At 56.0% G+C, this 13,754-nt stretch overlaps 6 protein-coding genes across 6 annotated transcripts; 1 reads left to right on the top strand and 5 right to left on the bottom strand.

Annotated features, from left to right (window-relative positions):
- Positions 1–49: 49 nt before the first annotated feature.
- BU26DRAFT_600450 (structural maintenance of chromosomes protein 1) lies at positions 50–4,528 on the top strand. The gene is made up of 3 exons (XM_033835173.1): positions 50–169; positions 216–4,024; positions 4,077–4,528. The coding sequence occupies exons 1-3, from the start codon at positions 139–141 to the stop codon at positions 4,110–4,112; spliced, it is 3,876 nt and encodes a 1,291-aa protein (XP_033689831.1). The 5' UTR covers positions 50–138; the 3' UTR covers positions 4,113–4,528.
- A 359-nt stretch (positions 4,529–4,887) lies between these two features.
- On the bottom strand, positions 4,888–5,467 carry BU26DRAFT_146114 (uncharacterized protein). The gene has a single exon (XM_033819902.1). The coding sequence runs from the start codon at positions 5,356–5,358 to the stop codon at positions 5,044–5,046; it is 315 nt and encodes a 104-aa protein (XP_033689830.1). The 5' UTR covers positions 5,359–5,467; the 3' UTR covers positions 4,888–5,043.
- Positions 5,468–6,769: 1,302 nt separating this feature from the next.
- On the bottom strand, positions 6,770–8,611 carry BU26DRAFT_146094 (uncharacterized protein). Its single transcript, XM_033819901.1, has 2 exons — positions 8,278–8,611; positions 6,770–8,182 (listed from the first exon to the last, which is right to left on the bottom strand). The coding sequence occupies exons 1-2, from the start codon at positions 8,359–8,361 to the stop codon at positions 6,995–6,997; spliced, it is 1,272 nt and encodes a 423-aa protein (XP_033689829.1). The 5' UTR covers positions 8,362–8,611; the 3' UTR covers positions 6,770–6,994.
- On the bottom strand, positions 8,451–9,202 carry BU26DRAFT_146070 (uncharacterized protein). The gene is made up of 2 exons (XM_033819900.1): positions 8,704–9,202; positions 8,451–8,593 (listed from the first exon to the last, which is right to left on the bottom strand). Exons 1-2 carry the CDS (start codon positions 9,041–9,043, stop codon positions 8,541–8,543), a joined length of 393 nt encoding a protein of 130 aa, XP_033689828.1. The 5' UTR covers positions 9,044–9,202; the 3' UTR covers positions 8,451–8,540.
- A 731-nt stretch (positions 9,203–9,933) lies between these two features.
- BU26DRAFT_475293 (uncharacterized protein) lies at positions 9,934–12,012 on the bottom strand. The gene is made up of 3 exons (XM_033825527.1): positions 11,886–12,012; positions 10,836–11,834; positions 9,934–10,739 (listed from the first exon to the last, which is right to left on the bottom strand). Exons 1-3 carry the CDS (start codon positions 11,964–11,966, stop codon positions 10,173–10,175), a joined length of 1,647 nt encoding a protein of 548 aa, XP_033689827.1. The 5' UTR covers positions 11,967–12,012; the 3' UTR covers positions 9,934–10,172.
- Positions 12,013–12,201: 189 nt separating this feature from the next.
- BU26DRAFT_514663 (6-phosphogluconolactonase) lies at positions 12,202–13,499 on the bottom strand. The gene has a single exon (XM_033827891.1). The coding sequence runs from the start codon at positions 13,160–13,162 to the stop codon at positions 12,374–12,376; it is 789 nt and encodes a 262-aa protein (XP_033689826.1). The 5' UTR covers positions 13,163–13,499; the 3' UTR covers positions 12,202–12,373.
- Positions 13,500–13,754: the final 255 nt, after the last annotated feature.

Genomic DNA, 13,754 nt, shown 5'->3' with positions numbered 1-13,754 from the left:
GCTATTTGGCGCCTGCGACGCGTGCCTTCGACGCGAACACCACCCACCACGAGCGAGGCCGACCGCGACCCCAGCACCGCCCATCCAACTCCGCAGCGCAACCCGCCGACGCTGCGCGCGCGCATCTCAACCGCCAACATGGGCAAGCTCGTGCGGCTCGAACTCTACAGTAAGCCATGCGCGCAGCAATTTCGCGCCTCCGCTGACAATCGCAGACTTCAAGACATATCGCGGAAAACACATCCTCCCCTTTGGCGACTCGTACTTCACCTCCATCATCGGCCCCAATGGCTCCGGCAAGTCGAACAGCATGGACGCCATCTCCTTCGTCCTCGGCATCAAATCCGCCTCCCTGCGATCAAGGGAGCTGCGCGAGCTCGTCTACCGCGGGCGCATTATCCAGACCAGCAAAACGGCAGTCGACGAGGCGAATGGCGACGCGGATGGCGCACAAAACGGCCACGCGGACGGCGAGACTCAGGAGGACGGCGACACGCAGAAGGCCGCTGACCCGAAGACGGCCTGGGTTGAGGCCGTGTTTGAGGACGACACCGAGCAGCTGCATCGCTGGCGGCGCACCATCACCACCGCTGGCCAGAGCGAATACCGCATCAACGGCCGTGTGGTGACGGCCAAGGCCTACAACGAAGCTCTAGAGGAACACAGCATTCTGGTCAAAGCGCGCGCTTTCCTCATCCCCCAAGGCGAGGTTGAGGAGGTCGCCAAGAAGCCTCCGCGAGATATCACCCATATGATTGAGCAGATTTCTGGAAGCTTGGATTACAAAGCCGACTACGAGAGGTTGAAGACCGAATCCGACGCCGCCCAGGAGAACAACTCGCAGTTCCTCGTCTCAAAGCGGCAAATCAATGCCGAAATCAAGACCTACTCGGATCAGAAGGCCGAAGCCGAAGAGTACGAGAGAAAGGTTGCAGAGCGCGATGAGGCCACTGTTACACACATCATGTGGAAGCTGTACTACTACCAGCAGGCCATGCAAAAGGCCCGTGACAAGATTGCAAGCCATCAAGAAGAGCTCAAGGAGCACAAGCGCGGTGTCGAAAAGTACCAGCAGAAGCTCCAGGAAGCGACGCAGGCGGAGGCCAAGGTCAAGCGAGAAATCACCAAAACCAACAACAGCATCAACGCCAAGCACAAAGAGACCGAGCAGACCCAGAACAACCTTGTCCCGATCGAGGAGAAGATCAGACTGACTACGCAAGATATGCGCAAGCTCCAGGACAGGATTGCCTCGCTGACCGATGAGCGGGACAAGCAGATCCGGGATGTGGCCGACTTTGACAAGAGGCTAGCCGAAGTCCAGAAGGCCCAAGATAAATGGGATGCTGAGTTCAAAGCCGCTGCACAGCAGCAGGGTCGCGAGCTCTCTCAACAGGATCTGGAGGAATACAACCGGCTGCGGCAGAATGTCGCCAAACAATCCCATGCCAACCAAATCGAGATCGACCGCCTCAAGCGTGAGGTTGGCACGGAGAAGGAACACGCTCGGAACCTAGAGCAAAAGGTTAAGAGCTTCGAGGCCACAGTAGAGAGGCTCAACGAAGAGATCACTCGGCTCCAGGAGACTCAGCGAGACCGCAAGACACGCTTGAAGGAGTTGCAGAAGACGAGGACGTCGAAGAACCAGGACCTGAACAAGCTGAGGTCTGACCGCACCCGTCTGCAATCTCAATATACGGAGCTCAACCAGCTGCTGCAGGAACACGGCAACAAACTCTATACCGCCCAAATGGGTCGCCGTGAGAGCAGACAGCAGGAACAGGCCCGCGAGTTGGTATCCCAATTGAAGCGCATTTTTGGATCTAGCATATACGGGCGGTACAAGGATCTGATCAAGCCGAAGCAGAGGAAATACAACATGGCTGTCGGCAGACTACTCGGATGGTACATGGACGCTGTCATTGTTGACACCGACAAGACGGCGAAGGATTGCATCCAGTACCTAAAAGAGCAGAAGATCTGCCAAATGAGCTTCATACCCCTGGATACCGCCACGATCAAAGGCATCAATCAGAACCTCAAGGGCGCTCATGAAGGCATGCGCCTTGGTATTGACTGCATCGATTATCCCTCGCATCTTGAACGAGCTATTGCCTCCGCTTGCGGCGACAGTATCATCTGCGACAATCTGAAGGTTGCGCGGTATCTCTGCTTCGAAAAGAGGCTTGGAGTCAAGGCTGTCACGCTCGACGGCAGTGTCATCTCAAAGGGTAACAACATGACTGGCGGTCGCCTCCAACAAGACGATAAAGAGGAGAATCAGCGTTGGAGTGATCAGGAGATTGATACTCTCACGCAGAAGGTTGAAGGCTATAGGTCACAACTCGCTGCCCTTCCAAAGCTCGATCAGAGGCACACAGAGGAAGACAACCTGCAGGTCGAGCTGAACGACCTAGACAATCAGATCAGCCGCATTCAAGACGAACTCAGGACTCTTGACCGCAACCTAGACAGCCAGAAAAAGGAACTTCGGCATGACGAAGGCATCTTACGTCAGGAACATCCCAAGTACGAGGATGCGTTGCAGCGTCTGCGCAACAAAGAGGAGGAGCTCAAGGGCTACCAAGATTCTGTGGATCGGGTCACCGACCAGGTTTTCGCAGCGTTCTGCCAGCGGCTAGGCTATGCCTCTATCCGCGACTATGAAGCGCAACAGGGTACGGCACAGCAGGCGGCGGCCGAGAAGAAGCTCGAATTCAGCAAACAGCGCAGCACACTCCAGAATATGAGGAGCCATGTTCAGTCACGGCTCGATGCTGTCAATGACCGTCTCAAGAGCACGGAGGCAAAGCTTCAGCGCGACAAGGCTGCTCTGGAAGAAAATGAGGCGAAGCGAGACGAGTTGCAGAACTCTATCGACGTTCTCCAAGCCGAGCTTGAGACTCTCCAGGAGAAACTCATGGAGCTGGAAGAGAAGAAGACCGAGCGTGTTACTGTCGTCAAAGAGCAACGTCGTAAGCTAGATCAACGCAACGAGAAGGTCAAGAAGGTGCTGAAGGAGGTCGAAGACCAAGAACAAGCTATTAAGAGCAAGGGCGGAGAACGCTACAACCTGCTCAAGAAATGCCGGCTCGACGAGATCAAGCTACCCCTGACACCAGACTCTGCGCCGCTATCCTCGCTGCCTATGAGCGATGCGGCTCGTCAAGATGCCGACGCCATGGATATCGATGAAGAGCCCGATACTACACACATCGAACAGCCAGAGGTTGAAGACTACGGCATTGAGGTAGATTTTGACGAGCTAGATGAGGACCTCAGGGTGGAGCTTGACGATATCCTCGAACAGGAGGACAGCGAAGACGACAAAGTCCGCACCCAAGCAACCACCGCCCAGAAAGACGCCGAAAGCAAGCTCACAGACGCCATCGCTGCCCTCGACGCCGAAATCAGCAAATCAACCCCCAACATGCGCGCTAGCGACCGTCTCGACAGGGCCAGAGAGAAGCTCCGCGACGCAGAAACCGAGTTCACCCAAGCCCGCAACCGCGCCATCGCCGCCAAGACGGCCTTTGAAAAGGTGAAGCAAAAGCGTCTCGACCTCTTCATGAAAGCCTACGACCACATCCACGACAATATTCTCCCCGTCTACCAGAAGCTCACAAGATCACAGCAGTTCCCGCTCGGCGGAACCGCGTATCTGGACCTAGAGAACAGCGACGAGCCGTACCTGGAGGGCGTCAAGTACCACGCCATGCCCCCGCTCAAGCGCTTCCGCGACATGGAGCATCTATCCGGTGGCGAGAAAACCATCGCTGCCCTCGCCCTCATCTTCGCCATCCACTCGTACCAGCCTAGTCCGTTCTTCGTTCTCGACGAGGTGGATGCCGCGCTGGATAATGTCAACGTGGCGAGGGTTGCAGACTATATCACTAAGAACGCGGGACCGGGGACCCAATTCATCGTTATTACGCATAAGGCGGGACTGTATCAGGAGAGCGAGACGCTCGTCGGGATCATGCGGGATCAGAGCAAGATGACGAGTAAGGCGATTAGTCTGGATGTAAGTCGTCCCTTTTGCACACCGTCATGGATATGCGCTAACGTTGTCATAGCTGAGAGGGTATCAGCCTGTCGCGCAGGCGGCATGAGGAAGCAGATGGACGCTTTGCAACGTAGTGCGTCGTTTCTTCCTTGGTGGGGCTTTTCCCATGCGTGGTTCTACTCCACAGGGATATGCTTCGGTACATAGTGATGGTGATGATTTCAGCACAGTTTTCGCTTCTTCCCTTCTTCTGCACCCTTTCTCTTTTCTTCTCGGATGATGAGGTTCGTGGTCACGAGCGCTAGGAGCGTAGCCCCGAAAACTAAGATTCCTATCCTTCGAGCTACTATGTTCCTTACCTCTCGATGTCCCCTGTCCACTTCACCTTGCTGTGCATAGGTCCTTACGTGCGATATTGCCATTGCCCCTTGCGCACCGCTTACACGGCGGGGAGTCCTATAAGCCAGCCACAGCCACGCAGCGATACGCTCCTACTGTGTCCCCCAGGTAACCATCGCACTCCTCCGTAGCCCCGTTCCCAAAACAGAAGAGATATATACCTTCGATACTCCCACTCGCCGCCCCGCGCCGACGGTCCGGTGGCCCCCGTTGTACAGTACAGTACAGCGCTAGTAGCGCATTCGTCCAGAGCGGAGCTGGCTGCTTGCTGACTTCCATCCTGTTCCGTCCCCGGCTTCTTCGCCAGTAGTGCCAGTGCATTCATTGCTCAACTCTATTCGTTTCCCGAGCCGGGATGGCATTGGGCTCAAGTTCCTCTACGATAGCCTGCGTTCACGTTTCGGACATGTGTGTATGTTCGACCAGGACGGGAAACGGGACGGATCGGGACTGCTTTTCTGAGCGCTCGAACGACTGGCGGATTTTAGGCACGATTTGGGACTGCTCGAGGAGCTGAGCTGTGCGAACTGAACGGAACGGAATCACGGCGGCGGATCGGATACAATGGGTGAGGAGAAGAGGGGCTATGAGGAGGGCTGGTGGGTGGGTGCTAGTGAAAGCTGGATAGCGTGAGGTAGTCAGTTTGCTGAGGGTGCGGTGCGGTTCAGTAATCGGAGCGGAGCGGGTTCTGTCAAGTCAGCAAGCATAACGAGGTGCCGTGTGGCGAGGTGGAATATGTAAGTGGGAGGGCGTGTGCTCGTGGCTCCGGGTGTGTTGGCTCTAATATGTCCCCCAGTTTGCGCGGTGGATTTCTTGGGCTCGAGCTGGGTTGGACTGGGCTGGGGACAAGTTTGGGATGGTACTGTAGCCGTGTGTGGTACTGGAGCGGACGGCGAGGACGCTTCATCAGCGCACCAACACTGCTGCGAATCCATCCGCGTATTCGCAAGCATTCGAGCACAATGGCAAGTAAGAGAGGGGACGAGGTGAACAGCAGCACCACAGACGGAAGAAGAAAGCGCACGAGCCCGAAAGCGACGTCGACCGCACTGGGCGCCGTGATTGAGCAAAAGTCCAGTACGAAGATGAAGCTTTGCCGTTGCCTTGCCTTCCCCATGCAGGATGTATGTATGGCTGATACCACTTCGTAAAGTGAAGCACAAGCCCACGCACGGCAAGATGCGAGGCGAACACGAGCGCCTCCAGGCTTGGTGGGATAGCAGATCGAGATCACAATACCCCGTGCGTGCGGATGCATCGGCCGAAGATCTTACAAAACGGCCCACACGGGTCACGGGTCACTATGAGACTGCAGTGCCGAAGCTCGGTCTCTCGGTCAGCGTGAACGGTTGCCGCTGCTTTGCGTGGTTCTCTTCGGACGGAGCCCGCTGCCTCCTTCTCCTTCGGCGTGCATGTTCAATATACTAATTAGACCAGCGCAGCGCCTAGGAAGGAGCCGTGCCGCCAGCGAACCAGAGACTCCGAGTATACGAGGAGGCAGGCCTGTGACCCAGCAGCAGTGCTTAGTGATCAGCCCAATGCGATTCCAAAGAAGAAGAGGTCGATGCGGGCCCAAGATGCCGTCTCGTATCCTGCTAGTTTCACGGCTAGCAATTGCATTCCACGATCCAATCATTTCTGTCTACGCGGGTGCTCTCACGCACGGTACGTTATGGTACCCGAGTGACCGGCGGATATCCCTTCCTGGATAGCTTACTGAGCATACAAACAACATGAAGGAAAAGTCCGAACCCCCGCTGAACGGCGAGCGAGAATAGCATGCACAAGTAAGGGGCAATGCAAGCTGAAGCGCAAATCCCCATGACGCCACCAAGCTATGTATGGATGGAACTGCGCGCCCATGCCTTCCTCTAATTACCTACTGTATGAGACCCGTTAAAAGGAACAAAAGCAATATGCTTGGCACAGTATGCGTGGACAATGATAGAAGCCGAATATTCTAAGAGGCAACGTCTACTGCCAATGAACAATGAAAGAAAAGGATTGGTCCAACGGCGGTATCTTCGATATGCACCCAAAAGGCGATTTCGCCGACAACACGGGCGGGCCGGAAGACCCTTGACAAAGGTAGGATTAATGACCCGAAACTGGCATCTGCGGCAGCAGGGTGGGATGTGATTGAAGAGTATGAATGCAAGAGTCGTGGGCTGCGATTACGGTTGTAGACGACGGGGTGGATGTCGTGAGAGTTTTGATGTTGTCCTGGCGTGGTGTCTCTGGGGAAGGAGCCCCTGCCGAGCAGGGCCCACTCGCCTCGATCGAACCGGGGCCCACGTAAGTCGGACTAAGTAATTATCCCCAGACATTTCAAAGCCCGTTTGTAAGGCTTATCGATACAATTAGAGCAACCTCGGGACTGTCTGTGTTCAGCTGCTGCCGACGATATTGACGATGGCCGGTGGTGGCGGCAATGGCGAATACATCGTAATACGGGCGCGCTCTGACGAAAAGAGGGGATGACCTCCTGGGACAGCTGCTGAGTTTGCCGCATCATATGCCCAGCGGCGACGGTATCGCAGGGTCGTACATTTGACAGTAAACTTCCATTCTGGGTTTATACTCGCAGGCTCAACCGCCCATGGCACCTTGGGCCGCCTTTTCGATTTTGCCACCAGATTCTACCAGTTTCCTAGCAGCTTCCTGGATGGAGATGCTCTCGTTTCGCATCGTCTGAAGCGCGACTTCCAAGTTCTGGGTTCGGCAGCGCAGTCGGTGAATCTCCGCTCGTAGAACGTTGACAGTTTCGGTAGAGGACGAAGACGCATTCAATAGGCCTGGAGTGTGTCCTAATGTGATAGATGAGGGACTAGTAGATTGAACATGGTCCGCATCAGAGGTCGCTCGCTCGCTGCCGGTCACCATTGCTTCCTCCAATACCTTGATTCTTTGCTGTAGCTCCGCTCTTTCCGCTTCCCAGCGTTTCTTGTCATCGGCGCCTTGTGCTTGTAGCCGGTTGGCCATCTCCATGATTCGCATGTACTGTGCACCATTCGCGACGAGTTGACGGCGAGTCTCATCCCTGCTTTGCTGCAGCTCTTCAACTTGACCCTCCAGAGAGGCAACTTGTGCCTGGAGCTTCTCTTTTTCATCCGTGAGGCTGTTGATCTCGACATCGCTGACTTCAAACTTCTTCTCCAGTGTGGCGCACTTAGTACGTTGGCGTTCGAGCTTTTGGAGTAGGCTGTCGTACTCGCGTTGGAGTGTTTGAAATGCGAGCGTTTTGACGCTGATTTGGTGTTGAAGATCCTGCAAGTGGGTGGCTTGCGCAGAACTTTGTAATGATGTTGAAGGTGGTGAAATGGGCGGCAGGTTGGTGGCGTTGGGAAAGTTCATCGACGACGGAGATGGGAGCATGGTCGACCGTGAGGGCTGAGGAGCTTGCATTGGAGACTGCGGTGGCATGAATACGGATCCGGATGACGAAACAGTTTGGTGCGGGGAGTTGGCCATTGGGGGAAATTCGCTGCCGTAGAGATTTCTTCGACTGTCATCTGGCGCCATGGCCGGATGGGCAAAGCCGGTAAATCCATGTTGAATGCCACTGTACTGCCTTGATGGCGGCGACTGTCCGTCGCGCTGCTCGAGGTGCTGTTGCCCTCTCCTCATGGTCGACGAGCCAGGTTGAGACGGGCTTTGGTCGGGGCTGCGTGGTGAGGGTTGGTCGATATGGTCGCGGAGACGTAGGTTAGTCCATTGCACGAAGTCCAGAGCCCATTGCAGTGACTCCGTGACTCCGACGTCTTCAAAATCCGGCTGCTATCAGGGCGGGTTAGCGGTTGGTATATATTATGGAGCGCCAACACGACGTCGCCAATGCGGAACTGACGAGCGACAAAGGGGGGCGGACTAACTTCGTTGGATGAGTGATAATGCTTCTGCGATATGGATCTCACCCCAGAATCTAACAATACCAACTCAGCGGCGAGTTTGCGCATTAAAGCGCGGGCGTTCAAGCAGGCTCGGCCTCGACAACTGGATGGACAACAAATCACTTCCCCTGTCGCATGAGGCGGCGGGTCAGTGCCCAATCGAGGTCGGCGCACGTCGCTACCAAGCGGTGGGGGAGATCGATCCTGCTCAAGCGCCTTTGAAGTGCCTCGCAGACGTTCTGTAATCAGTTTTTAGCCAAAAACAGGGCCTCGAAATTGGAGACATATGGCAATCTTGCTGCCGAATGGGAAAGATGTTGGCGCGCGCTAACATTTCACTCGCACATAGCAGCCTTTCCCGGCGTCGCTCAGCAGGGAGTAGAAATTAGAACGAAAATCTGACCTTACCTGGACCACTATCGAGCCAAAGCCGTGGAGGATGCTGAAAGACGTCGAATAGAGACTGGGACCTAGGTCTGGACTCGCTGGCATCCTGCGCCTGGGAAGGGGGATGTATTGAGCTCGACGCAAGAGGCCCGCCTGATGCGCTACAGAACGGAGTATACAGCGGCGGTAACCTTCGTTGGCTTAGGGTTTGGGTGTCACCAGAGTAAGGACCGGCATGTTGCGGGAGCGGGGGTGGGCGCACGCCAGCAGCAGTGGGAGTGGGTGGATCTCGGCGCTTGAACTGCGAGTCAATGGGACTGTCTTCCTCCCATGGCCGTTTCCTTCCCTTCCCAGAGTCCATGAATGGGATCAGCCCTTGGAGAATGAATGCTGCCTCTTCGGTGCGCCATTCGTTTCGATGAGGCGTGGGAGGCTGGGATTAACAATTTGGGTTGACCTGGATGGCCATTCCCGAAGGCCTATGGAGAAACGTAATGCTAAAAGATTAGTAAGGCAGCCCAGAGTGGGTGTGGAAAGGCGAGGACGGTTGTCTGGAGCTTGGCGAACGGGACAGGTTATTTCGGGCTTCGAACAAGAGGACTCCGAGAAATAGCCTGGCGAGACGTAGACGCAGGCAGGCCGGATTGCAGCGATGTAGAAGCTCTGGCGACGAATTCAGTCTGTGGGTGACAAATGCGACGAGTCGTCTCAACCGGTGTTGGGCCCAAGTCAGTGCACCAAAGGGTGCCAGCGCGAGTGCCGCCGCGGTGCCGCTTGACAGCAATTCGGCTTGGTGTACGCAATAGCAGAGCGCGAGAGGAGACCCAAAAAGTACGAGGCAAATTGGTACACGACGAAAGGGTGAAGACGGGAGTCACGGGAGACGCCGCGTATGTGCAGGGATGCCGCAACGTCAAGGAACGGAGCTAAGAGGCCGGTGAGGCGTAGAGAGAAAGGGATGACGGACAGCGCAGACGGTCGCACAGCAACGACGCAGCAAGCCAACGAAAGCAGGCTGTGGATGAGAACGGATGCTGAGTAAGGGCTCAACGGCAGGTTGATGATTCTTGGTAATGGGGGAAGGCGCATCGCACCTGCCGGTCTGGGGCTAGAGAGCTTAGTCACCGCCAAGCAAATGGTCTTATAACTCGAGTCCCTGCGCCGGCAGGGCGTCGGATGGGCTGATGTCAGAGCCAGAGCATGCATCCGTCAAGGCCCGCCGACGCGCCGCCAGCCGCGGGTTAAAGCCGGCGTACGCCCGAGCTCGCATTTCGCTGTCTATGTAGTATCCACATGGTCGTTCGTGCCATCGTGCCGCTTGTCGCGTCGCCGTTCGGACGAGCCTCAACCGCGTGGCGGAGAGCTGGAGCTGATTTGGCGACGGATGCGAACGACGGAAGAATTATATGAGGGGTAGCAATCGATCCGTAAGAAGATCTACCAGGGATCAGTGAGCTTGAGTTCGTGATATATACTTCGTAGCTCCACTACTACTCCCGCCAGGCCGCCCTCCCCTCGTTCGTTTCCAGCCGCGCCCCAACATCCCGGGCGATCGCGTTTAGTCGCTCCTCGATCCATTCCTTCTCCCCAGCAACTACGCTTGATTCGACAACCTGCATGACCTGCAGCTCCCGAAGGAGCCCTCCGAGCAGTTCCTTGCAGATGGAAATGATGCATCCGACGCTTGAACCGCTGGCTGGTTGCGGCAATCTCTTCATGTCACGCGAAAAGGCTGTGAGCTTTCGGGTCAGGGCCGCATTTTCTACCTTCCATGAATCTCCTAGGCCTTCAAGAGATCCAAAGTCACCGCCTTGTCCGCGAGGACCTCCTCGCGCCGTCCAAACGTCTTCCACCCACGTGGCCCACCTAGCAAAGTCGCTCGCGAGACTGTCGAATCGGCCCCCCGAGTCTAACAGGGATGGAAGCTCATGGAGCGGACCTGAGAGTGCTTGAATTTGCTCGACGAGGCCGGACAGTGAATTGGCTCCACTCCATTCTCGGAGTGCCAAAATATTCTCCTGCTCTTGTCCATGACGCTCGTACTCCCGCATAACGTGGTACGTGCTCGTAACTTCATCAAACTTCCGTCGAAGACTATTCTTTGCACTGAGCTCCCATCGTCTAGTGACTTGCGCTGAGGTCTCGTGGAGCAGATGAAGCTGTAGAAGCTCTGACTGGAGACTGATTATTTCCGGGGGTAGAGATTGAGGTCCAGGTTCCGGAGCCGGTCGAAGAAATACTGAGGTTGGGGCTTTCCCGGTTTTTCTGGGCGTGAAATGTTGCTGCAATGTAGTAAAAGCTGGTCGCGACGGTCTCTTAAGCTCCTCCTTTTCCTCGCGCCGTCTAGCTTGGGGCTGGAGAACATCGTCGGTCTGAATGGCAGCACCAGTCATCGCGCGACTTTCGATTACCTCCGGTCTAGCTCTAGTACTAGCAGAGCGTTTTAATGCTTCAAGTCTAGCAGATGTTCGTACTCCCCCAGCTGTAGCATCGGTCGAAGCGATTGTAGTAGGACGTGTAGCATGACCGTGAGTGGGAGCGACCAGAAGAGATTTTGGTCTTCCTGCTTGGGCTTTGCTGTCTTCAGAAGGCTTTCGTGAGCTTGTCACGGTGCTCGTGGATTGGGTTCTCGAGTGACCGCGACTTGTGTTAGACTCTGCCTGCTGCGTTCCAGGCCCGGGCCGTCTCAGTGATTGTGTTCGGTTTAGGCCTGCGGCATGTGACGATGCGGGCCTGCTCGCCATTTCTGAGGGTTGAGCAGACTCCATTGAAACCGCCACATCTTCTTTCGTATCTCGATCACGATGAACTGAGCTTGATTGGTACATCGACCGAGGCCTAAGACGGCCCACCTTCGACTCCTGGGTGCCAGCCTGTCGTGTCTGCGTCGCAAGAGTCGACACAGCTGGAGCACTTGTACATTCGGCGGACAGATTACTAGGTTGTGGCCCTGGGCCTCGTGCATCTGGACGGCCGGCGGTACGAGGGATGGGCTTCGGTAACCCGCGCTGGGGCAGATAGCTCCGTTTCTTCTGGTCATCCGCATTGTTCTGAAGGCGTAAGGTTTGATGTCGTGGTTCGACCGCGGAGAACCGGTGATCGGATGCTATGACCGCGTCTGTGGGCTCATCGTGGGCTGGCCGTCGAGAGAGCTGTCTGCAGGTTAGCTATTCAGCACAACGAAGTCTGGGATGCAACTTTACTTCTAACCGAGCAGACGAGTCATTCACGCTACTGAGATAACTTCTAGGCCTCAAGGACGAATTGAGCGGAGGGATAGGCATTGCGTTGCGGCCTATGGGTAGAGTATACGCTTTACATGAGTCTTCGATGCTAAACAAACATGAAGCGGGACCGGCATTTCCTCGGCAATTTTATCTTATCAGAGTGATGACTCAGCATGTATTCACCAGATGGAGCAATCCAGAGAAGAGGCTAAATTTTCTATAGAAGGGCTTGAAATCTAATTCGGCCGCATTATGAGCGAGAGACCCAGTGCTTACTTCGGCTACGGCCGTCCAACGCCCGGGTGGATATCCATCGCGAAAGCACAAAGAGAAAGTCCGGATACATCGTGTACCAGCACCACCAAAAGAAGACAGAGATCTCCTGGCTAACCCGAGGCATGACCGGGTGGTGTGGTACTGCAAAGCACTTTTTTCCACCTCATTACCACAGCAACGAGCGGCGACTATAGGCTACCGCGGCGCGCTGGGAAGGAGACACCCTCAATGGCGGGATAGTCGACAAACCAGCTGACCCTCTCTTGCGCCTGCGAGTTGACAAGTCCGCAAGGAAGCTGGCGACCCTCATCCGTGTCGAATATCTGCTTCATGATATCCTTCTTTCCTCCGCCCGTGGCGACGAAGCCGATCTTGATGCCATGGGTTGCCACGGGCAGCGAGAGCGTAATACGCTTTGGCGGGGGCTTTGGGGAGTCTGATATCGGTAGGACCCAGGCGTCGCTTTCGCGCAGGAGTGGAGAGCCGGGGAACAAGCTGCAGGTGTGGCCGTCGGGACCGCAGCCAAGCAGCAGTAGGTCGAACATGGGCAGCCTTACACTGTCCCTCGAGGCGAAGACGCTGACCAAGGTCTGCTCGTACTGATCGGCCATTTCTTGTACGTCGTCGAGGTACTTGACGTCGATGGGGAAGACCTTCGGCTGGCCCAGCTCGGCGGGTATCTTGTCCAGGATCTCTTCCTTGACGAGCTTGTGATTGCTGTCTTCGTGGTCGAGGGGCACGGCGCGTTCGTCGGCGTAGAATATCTCCCACTTGTCGAATTGTACCTTGCCTCCGCCATTTGTCTCCTGGAGAAGCGCCTTGCCGAGGACTTTGGGGAGAGATCCGCCGGACAGCGCGACGCGGAAGACCTGATGTCGGCTAAGCGCGCTGTTCTGCGCATCGAGGACGAAGACACGCAGGCTCTGCGCGAGCTCGTCGACGCCCGGAAAGGCGTATAGATTCGGCGGCTTGCCCATGCTGGCTGCGGAGAGGTGGGAGGATCGAGGGCGAGGGGTGGAGGGGCAAGGCTGTTGGGTTGGTTGGTGGGGCTGTTGTAATTGCGCCTCGTCAGCGAGGAGCGGACAGACGATAAGTGATGCGCCGACGCTTTGTTTTGGGACTGTGTTGCAATCGTGCCGTAATGTCGGGCGGCGCGGAGCAGTGAAATACAGCGCGCGGGCGGCTGGGCGCAGAGGAGAGTCGGATCATGGCGCCGAAACCCGTTTAGGTCAGCGTTGCAGCAGCTTGATTGCACGATGAAAGGCGGAATCGCATGATTTGTCGCTCCCGCCGTATGCGCAGCCTACAAGAGGGTGCAGAGATATCAGGAAACCGGCGGGATTTCACAAAAGAGAACGTTCACGATACTTAAAAACTTTTGAAGTGTGCCTGACAGTAGATGTGAGCGTCGCCTGACCAGTCCGCTGCAAAGCGGTTTACAGCGGTTGAAGGCACTGTCCGTAGATGACGACACCTCGGCGGCTTCCGAGCGGGCACCCACGCTTTCCTGTTTCCGGGCATACCAAATATCGGGGCTGGGGATTGCGCATGCACGTGCTGTACAATTCA

The sequence above is a fragment of the Trematosphaeria pertusa genome, assembly GCF_010094035.1.
Source record: "Trematosphaeria pertusa strain CBS 122368 unplaced genomic scaffold BU26scaffold_2, whole genome shotgun sequence".
NCBI classification, from domain to species: Eukaryota; Fungi; Ascomycota; class Dothideomycetes; order Pleosporales; family Trematosphaeriaceae; genus Trematosphaeria; species Trematosphaeria pertusa.
Note: the sequence above shows the minus strand (reverse complement) of the source record. Positions and strands in the feature narration are given on the sequence as shown.

Bases quoted from the DNA above. Each gene is read 5' to 3' on its own strand.
- BU26DRAFT_600450 (XM_033835173.1), top strand. From the start codon at position 139: ATGGGCAAGCTCGTGCGGCTCGAACTCTACA. The intron at 170-215 runs GTAAGCCATGCG...TGACAATCGCAG, and splicing joins CGTGCGGCTCGAACTCTACA to ACTTCAAGACATATCGCGGA. The intron at 4,025-4,076 runs GTAAGTCGTCCC...ACGTTGTCATAG, and splicing joins GTAAGGCGATTAGTCTGGAT to CTGAGAGGGTATCAGCCTGT.
- BU26DRAFT_146114 (XM_033819902.1), bottom strand. From the start codon at position 5,358: ATGCTTGCGAATACGCGGATGGATTCGCAGCAGTGTTGGTGCGCTGAT.
- BU26DRAFT_146094 (XM_033819901.1), bottom strand. From the start codon at position 8,361: ATGCGCAAACTCGCCGCTGAGTTGGTATTGTTAGATTCTGGGGTGAGA. The intron at 8,183-8,277 runs GTTAGTCCGCCC...CCGCCCTGATAG, and splicing joins ATTATCACTCATCCAACGAA to CAGCCGGATTTTGAAGACGT.
- BU26DRAFT_146070 (XM_033819900.1), bottom strand. From the start codon at position 9,043: ATGGACTCTGGGAAGGGAAGGAAACGGCCATGGGAGGAAGACAGTCCC. The intron at 8,594-8,703 runs GTAAGGTCAGAT...CCCATTCGGCAG, and splicing joins TTGGCTCGATAGTGGTCCAG to CAAGATTGCCATATGTCTCC.
- BU26DRAFT_475293 (XM_033825527.1), bottom strand. From the start codon at position 11,966: ATGCCTATCCCTCCGCTCAATTCGTCCTTGAGGCCTAGAAGTTATCTC. The intron at 11,835-11,885 runs GTAAAGTTGCAT...ACCTGCAGACAG, and splicing joins ACTCGTCTGCTCGGTTAGAA to CTCTCTCGACGGCCAGCCCA. The intron at 10,740-10,835 runs CTGCTCCACGAG...ACGAGCACGTAC, and splicing joins CAGAGCTTCTACAGCTTCAT to CACGTTATGCGGGAGTACGA.
- BU26DRAFT_514663 (XM_033827891.1), bottom strand. From the start codon at position 13,162: ATGGGCAAGCCGCCGAATCTATACGCCTTTCCGGGCGTCGACGAGCTC.